At 58.9% G+C, this 22,822-nt stretch overlaps 1 protein-coding gene across 3 annotated transcripts in view; it reads left to right on the top strand.

Annotated features, from left to right (window-relative positions):
* Man1c1 (mannosidase alpha class 1C member 1) overlaps positions 1-11,399 on the top strand; it is a 123,343-nt gene extending 111,944 nt beyond the window's left edge. For 2 of the 3 annotated variants that reach the window (XM_047541393.1, XM_047541400.1), the window contains 5 exons: positions 228-343; positions 5,179-5,398; positions 7,399-7,571; positions 8,235-8,350; positions 9,331-11,399. In XM_047541393.1, the coding sequence (XP_047397349.1) occupies positions 228-343; positions 5,179-5,398; positions 7,399-7,571; positions 8,235-8,350; positions 9,331-9,457 (752 nt within the window). In that variant the 3' untranslated portion in view covers positions 9,458-11,399. The other variant, XM_047541409.1, reaches the window with a different exon arrangement.
* The last annotated feature ends 11,423 nt before the right edge of the window (positions 11,400-22,822 follow it).

Raw genomic sequence — 22,822 nt, 5'->3', positions numbered from 1 at the left:
AAGGGGCCCTGGGTGAGGCAGCGCCCTCTGCCCAGGGCTTCTCTGGAGACCCCTGCCCGCCTCCGCGTCTCAGGCTGGGGGCCGCTCGCAGCTGGGTGCACGTCAGCTCCCACCTGCACACAGTCCCCACCTCCCAGGCCAGCTGAGAGCTGTGCCCGCTCCTTCGCACCGCCCCTGTGGCCAGTGGCAGGGGGAGATGACATTCTTGTCCTCTTTCCCCCTCACAGACCACGTCTCCATTGGAGGACTCGGGGACAGTTTTTATGAATATTTGATCAAATCCTGGCTGATGTCTGCCAAGACAGATACGGAGGCTAAAGACATGTACTACAAAGCCTTGGAGGTAAGGCAGGTGCTTACTCTTTACGGGGGGTTGGTCATTAGCTGCTGGCCGACGCACAGGCCCCGGGTGCTTGGGCAGCAGGGGGTGGCTTACAGAGGCTGGCTCAGCCTCCCAGGGGCTGGGAGAGGAAGGACAAGCAGTGCCCCCCGGGCGCTGGAAAGTCTCCTGTCTCCTCCCAAATGCCCTGAAACAGGCTGCACTAGTGTCCCCGGAAACCCAAGCTCAGGAGGTTAAGTCTTTGTCCAAGGTCTCATAGAAAGTGATGGTCAGTCTGATTCAGAAACCACGGTTCAAACCCCGCCCCCCGATGATGTCAGTGGACGTGCCAACGCCCAGGGGCAGCCAGAGTGTGGGCTGGGAGCCCCCGTGGAGGCTTCCAAAACGAGACCCTCAACCATCCTCGCACCAAATCAGAGCTGACAGAGTTAGCGTGTCCAAGCCAGGAGCAGCCCAGTGGACGTGCGGTGACTTCAGTTCTGTGGCTGTTTATGTAGATGGAAACCAGGGCCCAGAGAGGGAAAGGCACTTGCTCGAGGCCACACAGTGCAGAGCAGGCAGAGCTGGCACCCCTGCTGGTCTGTCCACGGGGTGGTAGGCTGAGAGGAGTCCCTCCAAAGAGAGGGCGTCTCGAGGCCCAAGCTGTTGGGAAGAGGGCGAGGGCATCCTGACCCTCCAATAGATACCTTTGAGCCCAGTTAATGAAAAGACCCTGAACGGGCTCTGGCCTCGCTCTCCATCAAGTTAGTCGAGCACTTTGGGTCTGGTCTGCCCTCACCTTGGTCTCAGCCACCACCTCCTTCCCTCCACACGGGAAGAGCTGGAGATGCAGGGCGCAGTCCTCGCGCTTCCCTTCGCCCCGGGTCCCGCCTGATCAGGCTCTGCGGTCACCGTGACGTCACCTCCTTCCCCTGGACTTGCCCCAGGCCTAGTCCCCCCTCTCCCCTGGACTTGCCCCAGGCCTAGTCCCGCGGGCTTAGCCGTGCTGTCTCCTCACCCTGGAAGGGCATTCAGCAGAGGGTCCCGCGGGACCCCCTGACACTGCTGCTGAAACGGCCCCTCCCAGCCTTCTGCCGCGAGCCAGGCTCGCGCCCCTTGCCCCGGCGAGGACCATCAGGGGCAGAGTTCCTTCACTTGGTCCGTGTCTGTCTCCCTGTTACCTGGGACCCGGGTCTTGCAGCTCCTTGTTTACCTTGCCTCGCTCCTGAAGCAGGGCCTGGAGCACAGTGGGCACACGAGAAACAGGGCAGATGGAAGGATGGGTGGATGAGTGGACAGATGGACGGCCAGCAGGGATGAGTGAATGGATGGTGTATGAGATGGACAAATGGGTGGGGAATGGATATGAACAACTGGATGGACAGACGGAGGGATGGATGGCCAGATGGACAGATAGACAGACAGATGGATGGATGGATTGGTGAATGAGTAGGTGAATGGATGGACGGATGGATGGACAGATGGATGGATGGATAGATGGATGGATGGATGGATGAGTCAGTGGATTTGTGGGTGGGTTGATGTGAGCAGTTCAGGAGACTGGGATGGGTGGTCTCTGGATTCCCTTTACTTGCATGAGTCTGACCAGGAATAGCAGAGCTTAAACGGCCTTCCAGAGCTGTGGGTCTTTGAACCTGTGAGCACAGTATGTTTTTCCCACCCAGCTCCCCTGCACCAAGACCTGGGTCAGTCTTGAGCCAGAGCAGTGACTGGGACCCAGTCCCACCTTAGTGTGAAGTTCAGCCCTCTTTGCCCTGGGCCTTGGTCCAGCTCAGAGCCAGGCCAGCGGCTCCTGGGAGGATTGACCTCAGCTCTTCCTTGCAGAGTAAACTGTGAAGTTAAGGAGCAGCTGATTCCCTGCCCTCCGGGCACACTGTAGTTGAGGCTTCAAGGAAGAAGCGGCCATGAATTATTTAAGCAGACTGGGAGCTTCACGGAAAGTGCCTGATGGAACGGGAGCGATCTGGCTGGGCTCCCACATCCCCTCTAGAGCCGCTCAGGCCCGGCCTGGGCCTCTGGCAAGTTTGGGCCTTTGAAGAACTTTTCAGCCTTGCTGGCATATTAACTCACCTGGGGACCTGTCCGATCCCTTGTCAGGCTGAACCCCTGACCAGTGGTATCAGAACTTCTAGGGAGCAGAGCCCAGTGACTGCACTGTAAAGCTCCCAGGAGCCTCCAGGGTGCAGCCAGAGTGAAGGCCGCAGGTTAGACCAGTGTCCAGCTGTGCTGGGCCTGGGAGGTGCAGACAGGTCCAGCTGGGCCCACCCTGCAGTACTGCAGGGGGTTCCTCAGGGGCTGCGAGGGCTTCACCATCATCTCCCGCGGACACGTGCTGTGTCCTGTGTCTCACCCAGCCCCGCCTTGCCGCTGAGGAACTGAGGCTGGGAAAGGCCCAGGGTCACACAGCAGCCAGAGCCAGTGCACAAACACAGGTCTGAGGACTCCACATCCAGTGCTCCTGCCCGCACACACCAAAATGGAGAGGAGCCGGGCCAGGCGGGGCCTCCTGGAGAGGGAGCACAGCCAGAGCGTGGAAACCAGCACCACGCCGAGCCTCTGGTCCTTGTGACCGTCCCAGGGACTGGTGTTCCCATTTTACAGATGAGCACAGTGAGTCTTCAGAAAAGTGAAAAGATTCATCCAAACTCACCCCATTCTTTTTTCTTTTTTTTTGTACCAGGGCTTGAACCCAGGGTGCTTAACCCCTGAGCCACATCCCCAGCCTGTTTTATTTTTGTTTGTTTCAATTTTTCATTTTGAAACAGGGTCTAAGTTGCTTAAAGCTTCTCTAAGTTGCTGAGACTGGCCTCAAACTTGTAGTCCTCCTGCCTCAGCCTCCCATGCTGCTGGGATTACAGCACCCCTCTGTCCACCCAGCTCTTAAATTGCAGAGCAGAGGTTCAAGCCCGGGCCTGATGCCCCACTCGGCCCTGCTGCTCCTTGCTGTGATCAAAACCTTTACCCATTGTTCAGCAGCCTGTGCCAGAAGGCATTTCCCAGGGCTTTAGAAAGCCTTGTCTTTTTTGTCTTCACATCTACTGTCTCAACTGTATCTTCAAAGACACGCTGATCCCTCATTTCCTCTTTACTACAATTGCTTAGCTTGGGGCCACCCCCAAATGGAAACGACCTCTGGGAGCCGGTTCTGAAGTTCAGATTTTCTTCCTGGCCTCTCCCCCAGATGTTTGTGTTCCTACACCCACAATGTTGACAGCTGGGAACTCGGAGCCAGGTTTGGGGGCCCTGGACCAGCCCTCATGCCCTTTCCCTGCACAAGACTTAGCCTGGCAGAGGAGCCCGGGGACCCAGCTCGGCCCAGGAGCCAGGCCCAGCCCAGAGCAGGCCGACTGGCAGCCATATGGTCTCCTCGGCCACCCCCAGGAAGAGCAGGTGCCCGGCAGGTCACATCACCAGCCCCGCCCCATCTGCTACTCAGCCGCAGTTCCTGGCAGCAGAGGGGAAGCAGATCCCATCAAGGAGCAAATGCTGCTTGAGACCCGAGTCTGCCAGGCCCTGGCCAGAGGCCCCTGGACCCTCGTTCCAAAGGCGATGTAACGCCAGCTCCGAGGGCCAGTGTAACTCTGCACATTTGGCTTCCCTGGGAGGCCTCTGCCCGGAGCGTGAGTCCCAGCCAGGGGCCCAGCCCAGCGCCAGCCCCAGGAGTACGCGGAGGCGCACCAGATATTTGAAAGGGGAAGGGACGTGAAGGGAAGAGGCCCGCGTGGCCAGGGTGGGCTGCGGGCAGGAGGGCAGGAGGCAGCGTGCAGAGGACACACGGTGGCCCGCGTGTGTCCGGCTCTGACAGGAGCCGCCCTGCTCTGCGGACGCATTCAATCCTCGCAATTCTGCCAGGCTAAACCCCCCCCCATTTCACACGTGAGGAAACCGAGGCACAGAGAGACCCTGCCACCTGCCCGGAGCCACACAGCTTGGAATTGCTGGAGGAGAAATTTGAACCCACAGAGTCCGCACCCTGGCACGGTGCCCACAGCAGGTTGAACCTGAGTCCCAGTCACGGAGACGCTGCTGGGTCCTCGCCCGAGGGCCCTGGGAGCCTCTGAAGGTTCTGAGCTGGCCAGTGACACAGGGTGACACAGCTCATTAGTGACAGAGTGCAGACCCTGCCCAGAGTAGATTGCAGGGCAAGAGTGGAGGCAGAGGCGAGGGCCCCAGGGCCCAGTGGTGACCAGGACCCGCTGGCCCATCAGGGCTGCCCGGGAGGCTGTGAGAGCCGCCGGCTGCACCACCTGGGTCCTGGGCTCCCGGGACGGCCTGACACCTGCGCCCCAGCCCCGAGCCCCTGCCGACAGCACCCCCACCAAAGGCGCGGAGCCCTGGGTCCCAGTCCCGGCGTGGCTGGGTGACCTGGGACCAACCACAGCGCCCCGGCCTCGTGCCTGGCGGGGAAGCAGGAGGGGCCCTGGAGAGAGCAGCCTTCGGTCCCTTTGGGTCCTTCCCGGAGAACTGCTAAAGCGCAGGGAACCCCTTCCTGGAAAAGGGAGGTGGCGGAAGTGCTGAGCTGCCGGAAGCCCGGCCGCAGTCTCGGGGCCGGGCCAAGACCTGCCCCAGGGGAACGGAGGGCATGGGCATCTTCAAAGAGTGTCCAGGTCTTTGTAAATGTGGACGATGCGCAGGCCGCACGAGAGACTCCCCTGGGCGAGCGGAGGCCTGCCTCCCGCAGGCCCGGCCCTGCCGGGGACCACAGCCAGCCCGGCCAAGGGGCCTTTGCTGGGGCGCGGAGGCTGCAGGGCTGCCGGCTGCTGCCTCCTGAGTGCTCACCGCGTCCTCTCCCCTCTCTGTGCCCACGCCCCTCTCCGCCCAACCTCCCTTGCTCCCAGGCCATAGAGACCTACTTGCTGAATGTCTCTCCCGGGGGGCTGACCTACATTGCCGAGTGGCGAGGGGGGATTCTGGACCACAAGATGGGGCACCTGGCCTGTTTCTCGGGGGGCATGATCGCCCTCGGCGCTGAGGATGCCAAGGAAGAAAAGAGGGCCCACTACCGAGAGCTCGCAGCCCAGATCACCAGGACGTGCCACGAGTCGTACGCACGCTCAGGTAACCCTGCAAGGGGAAGGGGCAGCAGCAGAGACTGAGGCTAGACACCAGGAAGAACTGGCGAGGGCAGCAGCGAGTGGCAGGGAGCACACGGTCTTAGCCCAGCCTCCCCTTGGAAGTGACGTGGCATTTGAGTGAGGGCTGAGCTGTCCGGACACTGAAGGTGGACCTAGATTGAAAGGGAGTGGAGGCGAGGGACACAGCACTTTGTGTGCGTCAGGTGCCATTTGGCATTTGACTCACATGTTCGCTGAACCTCACGAGGTGGGGAGGCCGGGGCTGAGCTGACTTGGCCGACGTCCCATGAGGCAGAGAGCAGAGTCCTCCAGCCCCGAGGCAGAAACGCTGGTGTCCCTAGCCCGGGGATGTCCCACCCTGAGTCCCCTCCTGTGAGCCCGTCCCCGCCTCCCCAGCACCTTCGCCACCTCCCCGAGGGCTCCCGGTCACCCCCACCTGGCACTCAGCACGGAATTGTCAGACACAGGGTCAGAGGTCACTTAGAAAGCAGGAGCCCAACCCCTGGCTTTACACACGGAGAAACTGAGGCAGCACAGAGAGGGCAAGTGACTTAGCCAAAGTCGCACTGCACTCGCGTCGCTGAGCCGGGTGAGGCCCAGGTCTTCTGAGGTCTGCCTGCCTCCACGCTGCCTCTCTGCACGCCCCACCGCGGCCCCAGGAGACGCCAGTTGCTCTCCTGGTGGAGCCGAGGACCCCAGGTCTGCAGTACGACCCCCCCCCCCCCGGCTCGGGGGCTGCTCTCCACCTCCAGCCGGTGGCCCCCGCGGCAGGCGGCCTGCCGTGCGCAGTCTGAGCGGGCGGCGGAGGCTGGCTCTCGGAGCCGTGCCCAGAAAGTCGGAGGCTGGCAATGAGTCCCTCGAACCGTCTCCATTCTCTTCCCAGAGCTCGCTCTGCCCGGCCACCAACAAACAGGGCGTCTCGGGAATAATAAAGAGCTCCCGCTTTGTCCGGGACCATCAGCCCCATCATAAAAGACGGCCGCTGGGCAGAGCCCGTGCTCCAGCCGCCTGGCTGCCTGCTGCCCACTGCCCGCTGCCGGCTTGCCCTGCCCTCACCCTATTAGCAACTTGGCACAACGGCCCTGGTGTCCTGGCGGCTCCGGCCACTTCTCCATTTGACAGGATGGGAGGGGCCGGGGTCGAGTCACCTGCTCTTCCAGGAAGCCCCTGGGGAAGGACCGTCACACCAGAACCCCAGCCTAGCTCTTGAGAAAGAGCATGTGCGGGCAGCAGGGGAGGAAGACCTGACCCACGTGCCCTAAATTTTGGACCTGGAGAGTTAGATCTAGGAGGGAGAGAGAGAGAGAGCCCAGCCTGGGGGAAACAGGGCACCAGACAGATCCAGGGTCACATCCCAGCTCAGCCACAACTTGCTGTGTTGCCTTGGACAAATTACTTAGCCTCTCTGATCCTCAGTTTTCACATGCATGAGGGGAATATTATAGCATCTAAGTGAAAAATAGCTTTCTACCGGTTGAAGTAATGTTCGTAAAGCACCCAGCACTGCCCTTGAAATCAGAAATGGCAGCGGTGCTGGCCATTATAATCATGGTGATGCAGAAAACGAACAGGGTGATGAACTGTCCAAAAACAAACAAACGAAACCAGGACGATGAGACCCAGACCTCAGCAGGCCTGCCTCTGTCATCGGCCCCCGGCTGACGCGGGGCTCTGCGGGGGTCTTCCTGTGTCCCCACCGGACTCTGCTTTGGAAGGCTGGGTCCGGGAGGTGCTAAGAGCAGTTTCCTAAGAAAGGGGGTCCGACGTTGGCGCGGGCAGGGCCTGGGAAGTGGCTCAGAGCCCCTGCCCCGTGGCTTGACCCTCTTCCCGAACGCTCCAGCTGAAACCCCTTCCTGCCTGCGTTCTGATGCGTCGGCTCCGCCCTGCGGACGCTGCCCGCCGCTCGTTCCCGGAGCCTGGAGGGCCTGGCCCCGGCCCTCCCGGGCGGGCACGGTCTGAGCCGCTGCTCCGCTGGCCCCGCAGACACCAGGCTGGGCCCCGAGGCCTTCTGGTTCACCTCGGACAGAGAGGCCGTGGCCAGCCAGCCCAGCGAGAGCTACTACATCCTGCGGCCCGAGGTGGTGGAGAGCTACATGTACCTGTGGCGCCAGACGCACGACCCGGTCTACAGGGAGTGGGGCTGGGAGGTGGTGACGGTGAGCGGACGCGGCGCCCCGAGCGCGGTGGGGCCGGGCGGCGGGAGGGAGGCCGGCGGGCGCTGGCCAGCGGCCTGGGCCCCGCTCTCAGGAGGCCCCGGGGCAGGACTGCGCGGAGCCCAGGCCGCGGAGGCGCCTTCCCTGAACAGGGCCGTTGGCCGGCCGCTCGCCCCCTTGCCGCGGCCTGCCCGGCCCTCCCACAGCCCATCTTGGCCCCCCTCAGCCCGAGCGCCCAGCGTGAAACCTCGGGCCCTCCCCGAGGTAGGTGTCCGAGGCCGGCTGGGCCTCCAGGAGGCTGAGACTCCCCGTCCCCGACCCGGCCGATGGAGGCGCCCCCTGGAGGAGCGGGCGCCGTTCAGATCAAGAGCAAGGCTCCTGCCCGGTGCCCCCCTGCCCCCCGGGGCCTGGTCCTTGACCTTCAGAGGCCAAGTTCTGCGCCCGTGCCCAGCCCCCAGCCCCTCCATGGGTGAGGCCACGTTTCCATGCTGACGCGACAGGCAGTGGCCCTCCTACCTCCGGCCCAGGGACTGTGACTCCAGAGTCCACTCCCCAGACCCCGCCCCTGCTGGTCACTGTCTTGGGCTCCCACAGAGGCCTCTGTCCTGCGCGGGTCCACACCCCAGAGGACCCTGCTCCCCGCTAAGGCCGCCTGCCTCCCCGCAGGCCCTGGAGAAGTACTGCCGGACGTCGGCCGGCTTCTCCGGGATCCACAACGTCTACAGCAAGGTCCCGAGTCACGACAACAGGCAGCAGAGCTTCTTCCTGGCGGAGACGCTGAAGTGAGTCGGGTGGCCTCACCAGAGGGCCGTGCTGGCCGCGCCTGGGGAGGGGCGGGCCAGCAACCCGGCCAGCGGCCAAGCTCTGTGGTCACCGAGGAGTCCACCGGGCGGCGGGATGGGGTCGCGAGGGCCACGCCCGAGGGCGCCTGGGCCAGGCTGTCCCAACCTCAGGGTGAGACTGGGCTCAAGTCCAGCCCAGCATCCGCCCAGCGACCCTGGAGGCTGCCTCCCTCTTCACCTGCTCCCGAGGGTCCCGAGTTCTCCGAACGCTGTCCCCTTGCCACACAGGACCGTGCTGGCGGGCTCCATGTCACCAGATGGGACGGCGCTCGTGCAGCCTTGCTGCCACAGCCTCCTCCCCTCCTGGCCTCCCTGGCTGGGGGCTGGCCACCCGTCTCCTTGCCATTCCCACAGCGGGACCCTGCGCCTTAGCCCTGGCCTGGCCGGTTCCTGCCAGCCACGCCCCTAACCCTGGGAGCTCCCTGCCGCCCTGGCGTGCTGAGTGTGCAGGGGTCCGGGCAAGAGTTTGGACAGGTACAGGCGGGCCAAGTGGCACCGTCTGTCATCCCAGCAGCTCAGGAGGCTGGGGCAGGAGGATCACAAATTTGAGGCCAGCCTCAGCAACTTGGCAAGACCCTAAGTTAAATAAAAAGGGCTGGGGATGTGGCTCAGTGGTAAAGCACCCCTGGGTTAACCCCCATACCAAAATAAAGTGGGGGGTAGGCAGCAACAGCACCCACCCCGCCAAGAAGGAGCACGCAGGCCACAAGGCCCCGAGCCGGGCTGGCACACAGGGCCCGGAGGGCAAAGCTAACCGGGGGCCGAGCCAGGGTGAAACCAGGTCCCCCGGACCCCAAACTCAGGGCGTCCCAGGGTCCTCAACCTTCCCGCCTGACCCAGGCCCAGCAGCCCCAGGCTGGTCTCGCGGCCCACCTTCCCGGGGCTGACCGCTGTCTCCCTCCCTGCCCCGCGGGGCGCAGATACCTCTACCTTCTGTTCTCTGAAGACGACACGCTCTCCCTGGAAGACTGGGTGTTCAACACCGAGGCCCACCCGCTGCCCGTGAAGCACCTGGACGGCTCCGGCGGGGCCGGGCACCCGCACTGACCGTCCCCACCCCTCTGGGGCGCTCAGGGATGCCTTGCCGTCCGGGGACCCGGGACCACTCCCCAAGGGCTTGGCGCGCAGGCCCCGCCCCGGCAGACCCTGGACAGACGTGTCGGACCAGCAGCTTCTCCTCCGTGAGGAGACAGGACTGGAGCCCAGCGATGTCATGAGGGCCGCGGTCACACCAAGGCCTGACATCCCTCTCTACAAAGAATTTCTATGGAACCCGTCACCCGCCATCCTGGGAGTTCGCCCAGTGACCCCGCGTGTGTCTGTCCCTTCCTTTTGGCTTTGGGGTTTTTTCGTTGCTGTTTTTACTTAATTTGATTTTTCTTTACACTTGAGTATATTACAAATGAATAGAGTTTTCAAAAATCATGTGCTTGCTGAGACGGAGCCACCCGCGCAGGACCTGGGGACGCGTCTCCGGGTCCTGACGGCTCTCTTCCACACTTCTGCCCGGCGCGTCTCTGTTCAGCCACGAGTGATTGACCTTATGATTTGAGGAGGGGTTCCCTTTGATCTGGGCCTGAGTGTTACAAATCACTAGTGCTATTTTCATTATTGTAATGGAGAACTATGTGAACTAGAATAAAGGAGTTTATTGAAGAAGAAATAAGACTGGGCTCATTGCACACCAGTAACTCCTGGGGAAACCACCACCATGTTATCATCAGAAAGAAAAACCAACCAGCGATTGATTTCAGGTGTAATTTAGTGAACGATCTCAATTCGTATTACTCTCGTATTAAATTGGTCTTAATGCATTCAGGAAGTGCGAGGCCAATCCTTTAGATAAAGTTGGGGATTTATACTCAGGTTGAGGCTTGGAGGAAGCCCAGAGAGGGGCAGCAACTTGCTTGAGGTCACACAGCCAGTGGAAGGCAGAGGCGGTTTCCTGGCCACCCTGGGCCTCTGGTCATCGACTGTCATTCGGCAGATGCCTGCAGTGCTGGGCTAGAGGACAGGGACCCAGTCAAGAGCAGGACAGTCGTAAGCCTGCAGTCAAGGAGCCAGCTCATTAAAGCAGCCTTCAGCGAGGTGAGGTGGCTGCAGGTGCTGGCCGAGCCAGCAGTGGCCAGGACCACCCTAGGGGTCCCCTGATGGCAGCTGACCTTCAAACCAAGACCTCAAGACAAGTAGGAGCAGCCAGAAGAGCGTCCAGCAGAGAGACAAGCACCCGCCAAGCTGGACCCCTTTCCCACCCTCCCAGTGCCCGCTCTGCCCCCCAGGAGAGGCCGGAGACCATCTGCAGAACCAGGAGCTCGGTCCCCACGCTGAGGTCAGACCCGGCGGGGCCTTGTCCCACAGCTGGAGCTGCAGGATGATGCTGAGCCCGTCCCTGTGGCTCTGCTCCTAAACCCAGAGGCGTCAGGGTGCGGGGACCTGGCTCTGTCCCAGCTGTGGGAGGCCAGGCTGGTCCCCTCCCCCCTTTGCGCTCTTCTTCTCCATCGAGGAGAGAGAACGTTCACTTTCCAAGGATGTGAGAGCAAATAGGTCACTCCCCGTACCCTGGGGTGCCAGAAATGCTCTTCCTTTGTTCTGGAGACTCAGACCCGCCCAGGGTCCTCTTGAGCCCAGCTGCGGGTGCACAGCCCCCTCCCCCCACAGGAACCCCATAGGAACAAGTGGCTGCAGCCTCCATAGGCCTCATGGAAAGGGGGCTCCTGCAAAGCAAAACAAGAATACTCACTGCACAACACTGTAAAGAGGTTAGGAAATGAAGATAAGCAGGAAGCAAAAATCACTTGCCATCCTACTCTCCAGAATGAATACTGTTATATTTTCCTCTAGACCTTTTTCTATGAATATATAGAATATATATTTTGCAAACATGGTGTCATCCTATGCATACTGTTTTCTTATAATCTGCTTTTGCACTTAACTAAATAATGTGTATCTCTTTCCGTTTCAACAAATATACATTTATGTCATCACTGTGCCTGGTTGCGTAGTATTCCATTGTGTGCTGTATCATGCTTTGTTGATCTAAGCCCTGTTGCTGAGCTTTTGGGTATGTGTTAGTGTGGGGCCTTAGTGACAAATAATAAAAACCATTACTTAAATTAAGCAAAAGAAAAAAAAAAAAAGGAACATATTGAAATGCCATGAGGTGACTCTTGGAATCTCAGTAAAGAGAACAGTCAGACCTCGAGAAACACCAGACAGATTCTAGTTGCCAGGGATCCTGCAAGAATGAGGGAGCAGCCTCCTCAGACACCTTCAGGACAGATGAATCCAAAGTTTGCAGGTCCTCCTGTGTCTCCTGTCCACATGGCCCTGCTGGGTCATGAGCCTGCCCCTAGCCAAGGGCAGGGCCCACATTCTGACTGACAGATCCACCAAGACCCCGTGCAGTGGGGAACGGACAGTTCCCTGGAGGGAAATCAGATTTGTTACCAAAGTAAGGGCCCTGCAGGCCGAGAGGCAGGCACCGCGGGCTGTTGCAGTCTGCCTGGATTTTTCCAGGGCAGAGGGGGCTCTCGTCACCCTGTCCGAATGTTCCCACGTCCTCCACGCCAGCAACGTCTCTCCTCTCAAAGTCACTTTGCAGTCCCCCAGCCCCAGGCTCCCCGCTGGCCCATGTCACTGCCCCCTCTGCCCTCCCCATAATCTTGTCCCCTGCTTCTGTGCTGGGAGCAGCTTGTAAGAATGAATATTTTAAAATCCGTCCGCCAGAGGGGCCCTCGCAGGTGGAGAAATATCCTTTTGGCAACTTACCACCATTCTGGAGGATAAGCCAGGCCCGGGGCCGGCGGGGAGGGGCGTGGGGCCAGTCAGCCTCCCCTTCGCCCTTGCTGGGGAGGGAACTTCCTTCAGCACCTGTTTTCTCCATCGTTGGCCTTGAGGCTGGTTCCGCCCCAGAAGGCTTCTTTACCACCTGGCTCCGGGCCCTGAGCCTTCTGATGGTCACACCTTGGGGCAGAGAGGGGGCTGGGGATGGGCTCAGCACCCCTGGTTCAAGCCCCCAAATGAGGAAATAGAGGCGTGGTTCTCAGCTCTGGCCTCTGCTCGGGAGGCGACCCCTCTGACTTGAGAGGGGCGGGAGGTGGAGAGGGGCGGCCCCAGCTTCCGCGCCTGTTGGTCGCTGGGAGGCGGAGCTGTCCCCAGAGCAGCGTGACTGCTGCGGCCTCACCTGCCGCGGAGGGGGCAGGGGCGAAGGCTCTGCGGCTTCGGAAAGTCTCTGTTTGCTTTCCTACATTTGGAGCAGAATTCTGATCCCGCTCAGCCTGTCTCTTAAGCCGGAGCTTCTCAAACTTGAACGTGCGCGCGAGTCACCTGGGACCTTGTTAAAACGCAGCTGCGCCTTCGGTGGGCCTGGCCTGGGGCCCGGGATCTGCTTTTCTAACGAGCTCCCTGGAGATGCCCCAGGGAGCGGCGAGGCCTCTGTTAGTGGCCGCTCATTTGCTTCCTGCCTTTTATTTGTGACCCACAGGTACCTTGGCTGCAGAGGCTCCGACCTCAAAACAGCTGTGCCTGTCACCTGTGTCCACGGCACCCCTCCTCCAGGACAGTCAGGACAGTCAGCAGCAGGCAGGTGTCCGGTGGAGCTTGCGTGGGTACCCAGCACTTCCAATGTGGCAACTGCAACTAAGGAACTAAATTTTTAACTTTTATTTCATTTTAATTAAATTTAACTATCCATATTTGGTACCGGCTTGGAATTGGAATTTAGGAAGGTAGTACCCTGCTCCCCCAGACCCTCTGCAACCTGCATTGGTACAAAATAATCTTATCATAAAACATATTGTTCAGAGACTGGAGGATTCCCTGAATCGTACCTGGTTGTTTTTATACTCGTTCCAAGTCTCTGTTTCCTGCACAAGTCCTGGTTGTTGTTTTGTCTGGGCTCTCCTGCCGGTGATTTATCTTCAGATGGCGAGAGTCAGGTCAGGTGGATGGTGGAGAAGAGAGAGTCAGTCCCCACTGGGGTTGGAACCAGGTGGAGCTGCATTCCACCCCGCCCTGACTTTTCCCTGGGCTGTGTGGCCTTGGGCAAGGCCCTTAACCTCTCTGAACTCTGCCTCCAATCTACAGAAATGGAGAGCAGATCCCAAAGTTAATTGAGCCCTCGCCCTCAATACGGGGAAGCCGGTACTATGTGAACTTCTTTGTAAACTTTAAAACCTTTCCTAAACATGAGGCAACACACTGATGTCTGAAAATCTCCTTTTTCAACAAAACGCTCGGAAACTCGGAGAAAACTACATCAAGCGGGCCCAGGAGAGGACCCGGCTCTCAGAGCAATAAATCTGAGCACGCTCTGCGTCTCTCACTGAGCAGGCCTGTTGCCGTGAGCCCTGAATCTCCAGAAACTGGGAAACGGGGATGAAGACTTGCTGGCTTGGGTGGGGGGCCGGGGGGAAGGCCCAGCAGGGCCAGGGTGGAGGAAGGTGCTGGGGCCTGGCCAGGAAGGGTCTGTGGGTGACGTCCAGGACCCAGTTCGTTTTTCTCTTCCCTGGCAAAACCCCCTTACGGCTCTGAGGTGACACAGGAAAAGGGGGCACCCTCACTTACAGAGGATGGTCCCCAGAGGCTTGCTCAGGTAGACAACAGTTGGGCCTCTGGTGACCTCCAGGGAGGTCCCTGCCTCCTCCTGCCCTGGTCACAACCCTTGTCTCCCCACCCTGGCATAAATGAGCCTGAGTCCAGGGCTCACCCCACTCGACATCGGCTCGTGACAGTTAGTTTTAACCTGTTGTCTCAACATAAGAATTAATAGTATCCTGTTTGCTTTCAAAAGGCTCGGCGCCTATAACCCCAGCAGCTCAGGAGGCTGAGGCAGGAGGATCACGAGTTCAAAGCCAGCCTCAGCAAAGTCAAGGTGCTAAACAGCTCAGTGAGACCCTGTCTCTAAATAAAATACAAAATAGGGCTGGGAGTGTGGCTCAGTGGTCGAGTGCCCTGAGTTGAATCTCCAGTACCCACCCCCCCAAAAAAAGTGCTCCAGTTTGGACAATATATTATTTAGCCTCCTGGTCTAAGTGGAAACAGTGTAGCTGGTGTTCCTTGCAGAAGCCTTGGACACCCTGGCAAGGGGAAACCAGCCTGGAAAAGCACGCGGACAGGCCAGAGCCTTTCCTTTAGACACCCAGCTGGGGAGTCCACACGGTGCCCTACCCTCCTGCCTGGACTCCGCCCTCAATGTCACCGCCTCCTGGAAGCTTCCGGCGACGCCCCCACCCCGCCCTTGGCTTTAACACATCCCTTTGCCTGGGCTCCAGTCATACGTGGGCTTCGCCTGAGCAAGGCTCACGTAAGTGGCCCTCCAGAGCCTGGGAGCTCCTAGGTGGCAGGAGCCTCCTCCTTGGCGCCCCCACGTGCTGGGGATACGGGGATTCATCCTCCACCTGGACGCCTTCCAAGCTGAACCGGTTGAGAATGGACACAAGGACATGGGCAGGGAAGACGATGACCCTTTTTCTTGCAGGATCTCTGCAGGCGGTCCGGCCACTGGCCAAGGCTAGATTCCAGACAGCGCGGGTGTGGGGAGTGGTCTCAGGAACGACAGGAAGGTCCTGGCAAGATTGCTGGTCACGGCCCTCTTGCTAAGGCAGTGGGGATGTCGAGGCTCACACCTTCACCGGTCACCTGAGTCCCCACCTCGTCCTGTGGAGGGGGCAGCCCGTGGGCACACGCAGACCACCCAGCCCTGACGGCGGCCCTGGCCGGCCAGCAGCCACTCCCTGGGGAGTTTCCCTGGCCCGGGGTGGGGAGGCGGCTTTGGTCCACAGAATGGGTGCTCATTCGATCGGTGGCTCTCAGGGTGCAGCCCGCAGGCCCGGCAGCACCTGGGAGCTCGCAGAGATGCAATTTCCCGGGTCCCGCGTGAGCCCTGCAGCGTGGGCGACCGGCGCGGTGGGGGCGGACCCAGCGCTTGCGGACCACCAGCCACGCCCCCCACGCTGCTCAAGTGTGGGAACCCGCGGACCACCCCTCAGGTCCAGGCGAGACCCCTGCCCGTCGAACCCCAGGGAGCGCCTCAGACAGCCAGCGATGAACCAGATGAGAAGAAACTGCACCCTGGGGCGGGGAGCGCCCTCCAGTCACACCGTCTTCCTCGCAAAAACCACTTTTAAAAAACTTCACAATGAAATCTTCACTATAAAAATTGAAGTCCAAAAAACTAACACCCAACTCTTCCTTCACCCCTTTCCACTCATTCTTGGCCAGGGGGCCCCTTGGGTGTCAGGCCCCTCGGCCGTCGGGGCTCCCGCAGCCCTAGCTGCCTCGTGGGCCATCTGCTCCCTCGCGAGTGTGTCCTTGTCACCTGCGATGTGGAGTTAGCCCGGCCCCAGACTTCCCGAGCAGCCTCGATGTGCGTTAAAGAACCTAGCGCCAGAGCTGGGGTTAGAAAACACGAGCAAATCCCCTCCCTCTGGGGCTTGTCCCAGCAAAAGGACGCTCCAGAGCCCCTAAGCCAGACCCACGATGCCCCCAGCATCCGGGGCCAGAGCTCGGTGAAGAGGGTGGATGAAGAAGAGGTGGACGTCAGCGCGGCGTCCAGGAGCCACCGCTCGCAGGCCCTGCCTCTTCTCAAGGAGGGAGGTCGAGGGACACTTCCATCTTCTCGCACAGTTTTGAAGATCTCCACCGTACCTGTCCCATGTCTTCAAGGCACAGACCACCTTCTCCTCCTGGCGCCACGTCCACACATTGGTAATGTCTGGGTCCCCTCGGCACCGAGTTCCGGGCATCCACGCTGATGGGCACCCCTGCTGATGGGCTGCCTCGGCCACAGCCCCGCCCCCTCTGTGGCAGGGCTCCACCTTCCTGCCTGTCTGCCCCTCACCACGCCCTCCTGACTCTTGAGGTCGGGTTATAGGCTCCTTGCTGACTCCCAGCAACTGTTCTGGAATCCTCCAGCTATTTGGCTATGGACAAAGAGCCATCAAGGATTTTCCCTGTAATCTCAGTGACTCAGGAGGCTGAGGCAGGAGAATTGCAAGGCCAGTCTCAGCCACTGAGCAAGACCCTCAGCAACTTAGTGAGACCCTGTCTCAAAATAAAAAATGAAACGGACCGGGGATGTGGCTCAGTGGTAGAGCAGCCCTGGATTCAATCCCCAGTACAAAAAAAAGAAAAAAAATTATTTCTTCTCACCCAGGCAATGGGCCACGGCTGACCCTGCAGCTGTGAAGGGGACACAGGCTAACACATCTGGGAGAGGAGTGCGGAAGGAAGGGGACCCACCGACGGTGGCACTGGGGTGCCTGAGGAAGGATGCTGGAAATGGGGCGGTCGGGGGTGGCCTCTGGGTAGCTGACAGGCATCCCAGTTTGTGGGGAGAGCACTCCAGGCAGAGGGAAGAGCAGAGGCAAGTCAGAGGTCGGAAGGTCGGCTCAGCGCGGGAGGGCTGCCCTGTGGGCTGGCGGAGGTCAGCAGCAGGAGCTCCCTCTGCAGGGCCTGGTGGGCTGGGCTGCGTCTGATTTTAACCCAAAAGCAGCAAAAAGGCAGGAAGGGTTTGAAGCAGGGGTTTCCTCTGGCTTCTGAGTAAGAGGCCTGCAAATTCTCGCTGCCAAGGTGTGTCTGGGGGGGGGCGGGGGCCCAGGCTGCAGCTGGGCTCGAGGAGCTGGGAGGCTTCGAGGGCCTCCAAACCATCTCTCTGACCCCAACTCTCTGTCCCCACTCCTTTCAAGCTGTCCCCACTACATTCTTAAAAATCCAAGCTGCTTCCTATGATGGCCCCGTAATCCCAGCAACTCAGGAGGCTGAGGCAGGAGGATGGCAAGTTCAAGGCCAGCCTGAACAACTTAATGAGACTGTCTCAAAATTTAAAAAATGGGGGTGCTGGGGGCATAGTGCAGTGGTAGAGCAGCCTGGGTTCAATCTCCAGCACAATATCTGTATAACGCTCAGATAATACTGTCTCCCTCCACCCCCATAATCACCCCAACCAGGCCTTGCCTGGGGCAGCCCTCGCAGGCCTGGATGCTGCCATGTCCCCTGGCTGTGCCCGTCTTGCCAGGTCGCTCTCTGCGTACCTCCCCTAGGGTCCCGACCCACAGATTCCAGGGCCTTCCCCTCTGTCACATGGTTTCCCACCTGTGATCACCATGTGACCTTGACACTGTCCCCGTCCAGATTTCACCTGATCCCCAAGGGGCTGGGTAGCCCCACTGCCGCCACCCACCATGGCTCTTGGTGTCACCGACCCGGCTGCTGCAGGAAGCCACCCCACCTGCTCTCTGCAACCTTGCCCTCCTGGTTAGGATCCCTCCCTGAGGGCCACCTGAGCACCTGCCGGCCTCTGGTGCCCCGGACACAGCGGCCCCTCTTCCCTGCGGTCACTCAGCGCTCCCCCTCCAGCGCCCTCAGCCTCCGCCACCCTGTTTCGGTCCTGTTTCTCCACAGTTCCAGAATCCAAGCCAGTCCTGCTTCTCCTGGAGCCTTTTGCAGTACTGTGGGTGGAACCAGGCCCTGGGGGACGCCAGGCAAGCCTCTACCCCGAGCCACACACCCTCTGCTGAGTGAACTTTAAAATATATATATGTATTTATTAAGGTAAACAGACACAGTAAGGTAGGACATAGACCCTCCTCAAATGTCCAGCCCAAGGATGCTGACGGGTGTACAAGCCCATAGACCCACCTCCCTGGTCAAAATCTAGAATGTTCCCAACACTCAAAAAGCTCCCTGCCAAGACCTGCCACCCCAGAACAAGCCCCAAAGGACTTCTTTACCACTGATTCATTTCAGGCACAAAATTTTAAAATTCCCTTCTTGGTCTTTGAATCATCAAATTCCACCGCAGTGTGTGTGTGTGTGTGTGTGTGTGTGTGTGTGTAATATCATTCAGCCATTAAAAAAAAGGAACTTCTGTCATTTACAGAAACAGGGATGGAACAGGAGGACGCTATGTTCAGTGAAACAAGCCAGCACAGAAAGACTAATGCCACACGTTCCCCTCTGTGCAAGCCTTCAGAGAATTAGAAGCGGCTTTTGCTCAAACCAGGGGCTCTCTGCCCGCAGCTGCCCCCTGGGGACAGAAAGCAGGATGAAGCCTGGCACCTCTGCCTGCCTTTTGCATCTGTCTCCTTTGTTACCTTCAACTTGGGTCAGGTGCCTCTTGCACTGCACCCAGGCAGGTTAGTGACTTACAGAGCGGAATACAAGGTTTCCAGCCCTAAATTTACCCAGCCTATCCCATCCCACTTCAAGGCGGAGCACGCTGAGGTAAGAGTAGGATATTTTCAAGATTTGCAGGGACAGTCCACTGCCATACCCTCGGGGCAACAGGTCGAAGGCTCCAGTCCTTCCCTAACCCTGCAGTCGCCTTGAATTCCAGGCACGGCAGAGCCTCCCAGACAGATCGCCCCCTACGTGAGAGCAGTTACCCCACAACAGGAACGGAGGCTGCCCCCACTAAGCAGGAGCGATCATCTCACGGGGACCAGAGGACACCACCGGAGTCAGCTCGCAGGGCCAGTCCTGAGAGGACGATCAAGCAGATCGTGGCCTGACCGGGATGACTCACCTTAGAGGCCCACAGCGTGTTTGTCAGTTTCATCCCTGCGACCAAAATACCTGACAAGAACAACTTAGGGAAGAGAAGCTGGATTTGGTCTCATGGTTTGAGTCCGTGGCCAACGACTCCATTGCTCTGGGTGGGCCCGAGGCGAGGCAGAACGTCAGGGCGGAAGAGTGCAGCAGAGGAGGCTGCTCCCTGGAGGCAGCCAGAGAGCCGAGAGAAAGGGCAGGGCAGGGGCCAGGCCATGTCCCCATCACCTGTTCTTCCAGTGGGGTCCCACCACCTCCCAAGAGGCCATTCAGATCATTAGTTCATCAAATGGATTAATCCACTGAGGAGCTCAGAGCCCTCGTGATCCATCACTTCCCAAAGGCCCGCCTCTAACCACTGCTGCGCTGGGGACCCAGCTTTCCACACTTGAGCTTCCGGGGGACGTTCCAGATCCAAAATATAACACTGCCTTTGTTCCCCTTTTATACAAAACCTCAACGTTAAGCCAGATGCGGTGGCGCAGGCCTGTAATCCCAGCAGTTTGGAGGCTGAGGCAGGAGGATCGCAAGTTCAAAGCCAGCCTCAGTCACTTAGAGAGGCCCTAAGTAACTCGGTCAGACCCTGTCTCAAAATAAAACATAAAAAGGGCTGGGGATGTGGCTCAGGGGTTAAGCACCCCGGGTTCAATCCCTGTACCAAAAAAAAGAAAAGAAAACAACAAGAAAAACCTCAACGTTTCCATCAGTCCCTTGAACATAGGACTTTGGTTACTGCTCCCCTATATCTGTTCTTCCCAGTGTGACTGCACTGATTTAAGCTCCTCCCACCCTTCATCGCTGCCTGTCTCTTTGATTGGCATGTTGGGATGGGTGGCTGAACCTGGTCTGTTGGGACCACCCAGCCTGTGGCCTTCAGCCAAGGACTCCAGTAATAGAAGCTAAAAAGTGGACCTCGTAGGACAGGACAGTGGTGGCCAGGGCCTGGGAGTGTGGGACGGGGAAGGATGGCTGCTGAGATGGGGGCAGTGGGTGTGAGGAATAAGTCCCAACGCTTTGCAGCACAGTAGGAGAACGATGTCTGACAGCAACGAACTGAACATTTCAAAATAACCGATGCAGAGGATTCTGAATGTTTTCAGCACAAAGAAAAGATCAGCGTTTTGTCAAGAGATGACTGTGAGCGGCTGGGGCAGCTCCTTCACAGGAGCCTGGGAGCAGGAGATTCGGGGTGGACGCTCTCCTCCATCCTCCCTCTTGCGAGGTACTTTTTTTGATCTTCAGCTTCATCTTTTTCGGTGTTGTGAGGAGTCTGATCAGCAAACTCATTGGCCAGCAATGCCCCCAGCAAGAGGAGCCCACTCCGTGAGCCCTGGGTATTCACGGGGCATCCAACACCCTGGGGTTCAAGCCCGATGCTGCGGCAGCATCCCCTGCAGGACTGCAGGTCGCGCTGCTCCTGGGGGCTTTGCCTTCCTCCAGCCTGTGAGCAAGGCACGCCGGGGCTGAGGATGGCGGAATGACTGCCGGCAGGTCGCAGCATTAATCTGGCTGCAGAGAACAAAAGCAGGTGCCGGATGACCCGCAGCAGGGACGCGCGGTCAGCACAGGACGCCTCTCCGTCCCCTCCTCTCCTCCTCTGACCTGGACTGCAACTTCCAGTGGGACTGTCCGGACAGGATTCAGTGACCCAGCACGCACCCCTCCTCCTCTTGCCCCGAGGGCAGTGCCCTCTCAATGCCCCCGTGTATCAGAAACACCTCCCAGAGGGACAAAAGTGGCCTCGGCTCTAAGAGCGGACAGTGGGGATCTGCTTCCAAGTCTGGAAAGTCATAAGGAGATGACCGTCAGGCCACTAAGGAGGGGCTGACCCGGATGAAACACAAAGTGGATTCTCTAATGGAGAGCCCAGAAAAATTCTGAAAAGGAACAGAGGAAGTAAGCGGTGGCGACAAAGAGCCCCTGAACAGAGAGGAGCAGCGGGAAGACGGAGCCCCAGGGCACAGATGGCTCTGCCAAGGAGGGACCAGCGATGGGGAGGACAGGGAGATGGGACACGACCAGCCGGAGCCGATGGAGGGCCATGAAACACAGAGGGTGACAGAGACCATGCCGATGTCGAGGATCACCCTTAGGCACATAGCAGGGTTTAGAATCTTGTCCCTTTTTTCTTTGTACCGAGGATTGAACCCAGGGGCACCTAACCACTGAGCCACATCTCCAGCCCTTTGTATTTTTTATTTAGAGACAGTCTTGCTAAGTTGCAGAGGCTGGTTTTGAACTCGCAATCCTCCTGCCTCAACCTCCCCAGCCGCTAGGATTACAGGCGTGGCCACCGTGCCCGACTGGTCCTATTGTTTCTTGACCTCGGCGCTGGTCTAAGATCACAGGTCCACCCGATGCTCTCCCCTGCTCCACGCGCAGCACCGGCTCTCTGGGCTCCTCTCCTGTCCTTCCGTGTTCATCGATTCACGCCCGTTCTCACTTCCTTTGACGCTCCTACTAGTCTTGAGTCTTATCCTGTAATTTTTGCTTTTAATTTTGATACCTCTTTATGACTTCACAATAAAAAGGATGCATGGTGAAAAAAACCAAACAACCACCACAAGCAAGGATCAATGTCTGAAATGTCAGAGGTGACCCATATGCCAGTCACCTCTGCAACTGATACAATGTGATCGGTACACGTTGTGTGGGTGCGTTAAAATGCCACATTGTGCTCCCATAAATACATACAATTACTAGAGACTGGTTAAAAAATTTTTAAATGTTTTTAAAAATTCCACTGAACTTCCTGTCCCCAGGTGTAAGAGATTGTTTATAACAACGTGTCTCCTGTGGAATAAGGGGCCTCGAGCTTTCTCTCCCCGTTTGTGGTTAAAACTCCAAAGCACACAGCTAAGGTTAGAATTCATGAAATGAGCATCTCAGGTGCAGCCGGAGGTGTAGCCCTCCCTCATCAGGGTGACCAGCTCAGCCCAGTTTGGACCCCCCTGCTTTTAGAACCGAGTGTCCTGCATCCCAGGCCCCCACCCCTGTCAGTCCAGAGCAAAGCAGGACACCCCTCACTCCAGCCCCGTTCTTGCCTTGGCCCTGGACACAGCTCAAAACAGACAGGTCACGAGGAGCAGAATCTGGGACAGGGAACCCAGCACCATCTGCTGGGCCCGACCTTGACCAGGAGAAGGTTCCCAAATGTCAAACTCATTTTCGGTAGTTTGTGGGGAGCTCTGCCGGGTCTACACTGTGACGTCTCCCCGTTCCCACTCCAGTCCTGGGTGAGCGACGGGACGGGGAAGAGGGTTGTTTAACAAAAAGGAAAACTTCTTTTGGATTTCGACATTCGATGCCCAGGACTCCAAAAATCTCACCCAGGAACAGCGGGTGCTCACTCTGGAGCCTGTGAAAATGTCCGTCATGTCCCTAACTGACTGGGGATGTGGCCAAAGCATTATTCTCATTCAAAGCCCCCAGGCAGCCAGTGGGCAACGGGCAGGATCAGCCAGGGTCTCCAGTCCCACGATGCTGAGATCCAAGTGTGGATCCCTCCCACGGAGGAATTCAACGACCCTGCGAGCCAGGGAGGATGGCTCCCCGCAGTCTTCCCCCACCCCAGGACACAGACCTCTTTCCTTGCTTGGATGGTACAGAGCCAGGCTGTCTGGACTCCTAAAACGCACCTGCTCTCCGGCTAACCAGAGCCTCGCTCTGCGCCGGTGAAGTCGGGCACGGCCGTTCAACTCGCCAAGCACACAGTCCACAGCCTACTCCTCCTCTCCCTCCGTGGACCATCTGGTGGCTCCCTGTGGCTATACGTGTCATATAACCTGTCAACTCCCAAATTTAGAGCCCATGCCCCAGCTTCCCCACAGTTTATAGCTCAAGACAGACACGCAGGGCCTCCGA

This window comes from Sciurus carolinensis, chromosome 1 (assembly GCF_902686445.1).
Source record: "Sciurus carolinensis chromosome 1, mSciCar1.2, whole genome shotgun sequence".
NCBI classification, from domain to species: Eukaryota; Metazoa; Chordata; class Mammalia; order Rodentia; family Sciuridae; genus Sciurus; species Sciurus carolinensis.
This window is presented reverse-complemented; position numbering and strand designations above follow the sequence as displayed.